The following is a 5,875-nucleotide window of genomic DNA, read 5'->3' on the forward strand; positions in this document are numbered from 1 at the left end:
ATTCTTCTATTATACTTTTAATATGTATGCATTTTAACAACTTAATTTAACTTTAAAGTTTCGGATAAATAGTTTTATTTTTGTTTTTAACCTTTAGAGTTGGTTACCTCTCTCACAAGTTAAACGAAGACTTGATGTATGGTAGAAGAATATATGATACATTTTGGACTACCTCTTTTTTCCTTTGTTTATTTGGAAATATGGCCAAAATTATGTACATATATAATTATATATAGCATTAAATTGTGACGTTATTTTTTACTTTGGGGAGGTAGCCCAAATAATATATTGAATATGGCATACGGTCTTTGAAGATTTAATCAGTGGACACATGGTCGGCAAGTTAAGGTGTACCACAAACTTTTGGCAATATGGGAAAATAAAAAGTATGTATAGCATTAAATTGTTTTGTTGTTTTTAATTCTTGGGAATTAGGTCCCCGCTACTATTCTAATTACATGCCAAAATCAATTAATAGGATAGAATATAAAATATATATTAAAAGTAAATTAAATTATATATATATTTTATAAATTGATGTTATTACTCATTCTTTAAAATTTTAATACATTTAAAATATACAAGAAAAAGAAGTTATTCTTATATGAAACTTAACATCAACTATTTCTTTCTATTCTAAAACCAAAACATTAAACCAAAATATAGACTAGCATTATAACCAATTTGATCGATGCCTATACGGGATTTATTTAGTTATATGAATATATCTCGCACAAATTTTAAAACGTACGAGATAGCGTTAAATCTCAATTTGCCTCCTGAAATTTAGAGTCTCAATTTGCCTCCTGAAATTTAGAGTCTGATATTTAGAATGATTTTCATAATTTCGTTGGCCTCAATTAGAATCCCTAAATTTGCAATTATGGTTCCAACTTGCCTCCTGCGATCATCTCCGTCACCAGAATGTTGATTTGATGTAATTGCATGACACGGTAGAAACCACATCGTTTCAGTTTTTTGTGGGTTAAAATTCTCTTTCTTTCCACTACGACGATCATAAGTTGCCAAACATCAAGAAAATCCTTACGCTACGTGGTTTCCAAAGGGTTTGCGTGCGAAACAATGCGCTGTCGTTTAAGTAGTGTCCACCATGTCATGCAATTGCGCTAGATCAGCATTCCGGTGACCGAGATGATCGCAGGGGGCAAGCTGGAGGCACAATTGTAAATTTGGGAGTTCTAATTGGGGCCAACGAAATTGTGGGAGTCATTCTGAACATCAGGCCAAATTTTAGGGGCCAAATTGAGATTTAACTCGCACGAGATATAATTAATTAATTTAAAATCAAGCTTGATCTGTTGGCTATAACTCGGCTCAAATAAACCTATAAATCGAAATCTGCTTAAAACTAAATAAACACGTCTTACATCAATAGTACGTGAAGTACGTATTTTGCTCTCCTAATCGACTTATCCGATAAAATCAAATAACACGTGTCAATCTAAATTGGTACAGAAATCTCTCCGCAAATCTCTCTACACAACTGTCAAAGCACTAACAGAAGACTCCATTAAAATAGTAACGGAGATACGAATAACAAATCTCACAACAACTCAATATACATACTAGTAAGCTACTAAGCTAGAGATACGCAATACATTCAGTTTTACCCTGAATTACTTCACACTCTTACTTACTTGAGTGTTGGAGTTCTTTTGCAGGTGTCCAACTCCTCAACAAGTAGATGTTCCATCCTTCCGCTCCAAAAAAAACTAGTCTAAGCTCCAGCAGGACAAGCTATACCTCGGAGCATCCAGATTCACACAGTAACAAAGCTAAAAGCCTAAAACATAAAGATAAAACAACATAGGCAACTATAAACCGGTTAACTATAACAAACTTCTCAACCATTAATATTGTTGGGTCTAACTTTCACAACTTTATTTTATTTATGGTCCGAATTAAATTTACATATATCACTTGATATTGTTATGCATGGAAACAGGAATAACTTGAAGAGGTTGTGCCTTGTGCAAGGTTAATCCATATTTCTCAGACATATCCATCTCTTCTGGCTTTACATTATTTGGAAGCTTCCAATCATATTCAAATAAAAGAGAAGCTAACACAAAGTGTATACTCCTAAACCCTAATGGTAATCCAGGACAAATTCTTCTTCCAGCTCCAAAGGGAATTAGCTCAAAGTTTTGTCCCTTAAAGTCAATTTCACTTTCCAAGAATCTTTCAGGCATGAATTCATTTGGGTTTGTCCAAACACTTGAATCTCTCCCCATAGCCCATACATTTGTTAGGATTTGTGCATTTTTAGGCACCATGTAGCCACATAGTTCAACATCATCTTCTGGCCTATGAGGCACTAAAAATGGGCCCGGTGGATGCAAGCGTAAAGTTTCCTTAACAATTGCTCTTAGGAAAGGAAGCTTTGAAACATGTGATTCTTCAAGTTGTTCACCTTTGCCAAGGACTTGTTCAAGTTCTTCTCTAACTTTCACTAGTTTTTTAGAGTTATGGACTAGTTCGGTCATTGCCCACTCTATTGTGCTTGATGTTGTGTCTATTCCAGCCACAAATAAATCCTAATAATATCATTAATTATTAGTAAAAAAATCCAAAAGCAAGGTTTATTGACAAATGATTGATAAGGTTTAAATATTAAATTATTTTAATAAATAAATTTTATTAATTTATGTGTATAAATTTAAAAAAATAAATATAAACTGTATTGATTTATATGTATAAAATTTTTGAAAAATATAAAATTAAATTATATATTTATTGTGTACAAAATATTTATAAATATAGATATAAATTATTATTAATTAAATATTGACAAAAAATAATAATATATAATAGTTATATAACATTATTCTAAAAATAATTAATAAAAAGTGAGAAAAGATAAAAAAAATTGTCTTTCATATTATAAGAAATACTAAAAAGTCAAAAGTACTACAAACCTCCATTATCATAAAGTTGGTCTTTTATAATATAATTGTTTTACGAATTTACAAACTAGGTGTTTTTGAGTTAAGCTTAAAATAGTCTATTAGATTGGTGACGTACACTAAAATAATTTTTAAAATTTTAATTAAATGAATTATATTTTTTAAATATGAAAAAAGTGTGACACGGTTTAAAAATCAATGTAATGTCCTTTTATCAATTTTAATAATATAATTAATACAATTAAAATTTCATAAATTCAGTGCCCGCAACTAATGTTGGGACCACTTTATTATGATTTACATAATTTCTACGTTTATTTCCTTTTCAAACTTTATCATTATTATTATTAGGTTTAATTATTCTTTTGGTTTTTATAGTTTTTTTTCCTTTTAATTGGTTCCTGTATTAAAATATTTTTTTAATTAAATTCTTCTTAATAGTAATTGACTTAATTGTATAGGGATCTAACTAAAAAAATATGCAGGGACTCGAATAAAAAAAATATAGAGACTTAATTGAAAAAAAATTAATATAAAAACCTAATTAAAAAAAAATATAAAAATGTAATTAAAATTTTTGCAAAACTATAAAAACAATTAAACCTTATTATTATTATTAATATTTTATAAAAAAAAAAGAAACTAACCAGAAATAAATGTGGCACATGAGATCTGGTAACTTCTGAATTGCCTTCCAAAATGAGATCCACCACAGAATCTAACACATCTTTACAATCCTTAGACCCCACTCTCAAACTTCTTGATTGCAATCTTTCTTCTACAAGACCATCAAAAAAATTAAGTAGCTTCCCAAAGTAAACTTTCTGTCTTGTGCGCGCACCTTGCGGATCAAGCAACCGAAACATTGGAAAGAAGTCAACAACATTAGGTCTTCCAACTTCTTCCATCACACCCCAAATAACATCCTTGAACTCTTGTGACTTTTGAGAAGTGTAATGAGCCAAATCCATAGAGAAAAAAGTGTTTGATATCGAATTAAGCACGGTCGTAAAACAAACATCACCAATATCTAAAGTTTCCCCCTTTTCACTTTTTTCCTTCACAAAATCCAGCAATTCACGAACCTTATTTCGACGAAGAGCAAGAACCTGTGCCGAGTCTAGGTTTTGTGTTGAGAACACTTTGGTTGCGCAAACTTTCCTAAGACTCCTCCATTGAGTTGTTGGTGGCAACCAAACAATTGAAAATTTGTGGTGGTCATGTGCTGTAGCAGAATCAGGGATAGTCCTATTGGAGAAGATTTGGTCATGTTTATGGAGCACTTCTTTGGCTAATTGTGGAGATGAAATAACTATGGTGGTTATGTTACCAAGCTTCATAGTCATTATTGGTCCATAGGTTTGAGAAAGCTTAGCAAGTGCTTGGTGAGGTTGATTACCAAAATCTAAGATGTTTCCTATGATTGGAAAAGGGTTAGGCCCTGGTGGAAGTTTGGGTGATTTTTTTTTGACTAAGTTTGAGATTAGGACATGAATAGTTACCAACACAAAAGACAATAGAAGAAGCATTGAAACATAGTCCATTGCTATTAGCTACAATAATATTTTCTATTGCTAGCTTCTTGCGTGTGACTAGTGAGAGTTTCTCTCTATATATTGAGTTATTTTCCGTCCAATCAATCAACCAATTAATATCAACATATATATATATATAGTATTCACAAAAAATTTATTCCCGAATAAAATATGAAAAACTTTGGCGTAAGTCACGATGATGTGAACAGATCGTATCCGAGCGAGGATGGAGAAAAATCATGCATGTATGCGTAGGAGAAAATTTTGTATTTTATTGTTCACTTTATGTTTTAAAAAGTTAGGCCCTACTCTCTAGATATATTGTGATAAAATAAATTGTCCTTACTTAAAGATTTTTATGGGGTCATATATAACTAGTGATGATGATGTCGTTATATATAATGAAAAATGTTATGAAAATATTTTTTATCGATATTGGATAATATTTTTAGTTAACATTTTATTTATATATTATTAAAATTTAAAATATAAAATATTAGTTAAGTATTAATAAAAATAAAAAAATTGTTATCCACGTAATATTGCTCATATATAATAATATATGTAATAATGATTGGTAATTTAGGTGAATTGTTCAAGTTTAACAGTGCACTGCAACCAGTTGGGGATGAAGCAGGTCTATTGAGCGGCATTATGAGACTGCTAGGATCTGACTACATCAAATTTTTAATCTGCGAAAGGGACTGGAGAAAAGTTCGCACCAGGGACAAGGTCTATAATGAAATAGTAAAGATAAAATGTTATTTTTATTTCTTTGTACCATTCCAAACTCATACTTTGAACACTACTCACAGCTTAATTTTAATGTTGCAGGAAATGTTTCATTTTGAAGAAGATAGTAGAGGAATTATAAAGCATATAATATTCAAAATGCTAGGAAGAGCTTGGAAAGAAACAAGGAACAGATTATACCATCGCTTCTATGACGAAGAATTTTTACTTGAAGAAAATATTGAAAAACACCCAGATGGAATTACTGAAGACCATTGGAGATGGTTTCTCAATTATCACCATAACGATGAGACATAGGTCATATGTTTTGTTTCATAACAGAAAAAGTCCATTTATGTCACATTGAGTTAGTCAGAAATAGTGTCCAGTAACTCTTAATTTGTTGGCATGACAGGCGATTTGTAAGAAAAATGCTGAGAATCGATCAAAGCAACTTTACACCCACACCGGCGGATCGAAAAACTTGGCTAGGCGCGGAGAAGAAGAGGTAATCCAATTTTGGGAATGCTTTTGAATTATCTGTTCTTATACTTAATACTTTGTCATGGTTATTGGTACAGTCGGAACGACAAGGGAGGAGAGTTGGTAGAGAAGAATTGTATCTCTTAACGCACAAAAGATCTAATGGGACCTATATCCATGATGCAGCTCGCGCTATTG

At 31.3% G+C, this 5,875-nt stretch overlaps 1 protein-coding gene across 1 annotated transcript; it reads right to left on the bottom strand.

The window, feature by feature from the left end:
• Positions 1 to 1,877: 1,877 nt before the first annotated feature.
• On the bottom strand, positions 1,878 to 4,518 carry LOC107475733 (geraniol 8-hydroxylase). The gene is made up of 2 exons (XM_016095375.3): positions 3,575 to 4,518; positions 1,878 to 2,558 (listed from the first exon to the last, which is right to left on the bottom strand). The coding sequence occupies exons 1-2, from the start codon at positions 4,469 to 4,471 to the stop codon at positions 1,938 to 1,940; spliced, it is 1,518 nt and encodes a 505-aa protein (XP_015950861.1). The 5' UTR covers positions 4,472 to 4,518; the 3' UTR covers positions 1,878 to 1,937.
• Positions 4,519 to 5,875: the final 1,357 nt, after the last annotated feature.

Source organism: Arachis duranensis, chromosome 2, assembly GCF_000817695.3.
Source record: "Arachis duranensis cultivar V14167 chromosome 2, aradu.V14167.gnm2.J7QH, whole genome shotgun sequence".
Lineage (NCBI taxonomy): Eukaryota > Viridiplantae > Streptophyta > Magnoliopsida > Fabales > Fabaceae > Arachis > Arachis duranensis.

What these genes read in the sequence shown, in the direction of transcription:
- LOC107475733 (XM_016095375.3), bottom strand. Translation starts at nt 4,471, where the DNA reads ATGGACTATGTTTCAATGCTTCTTCTATTGTCTTTTGTGTTGGTAACT. An exon ending in ATGTGCCACATTTATTTCTG is followed by an intron (nt 2,559 to 3,574) that starts GTTAGTTTCTTT and finishes TGATATTATTAG; the next exon opens with GATTTATTTGTGGCTGGAAT.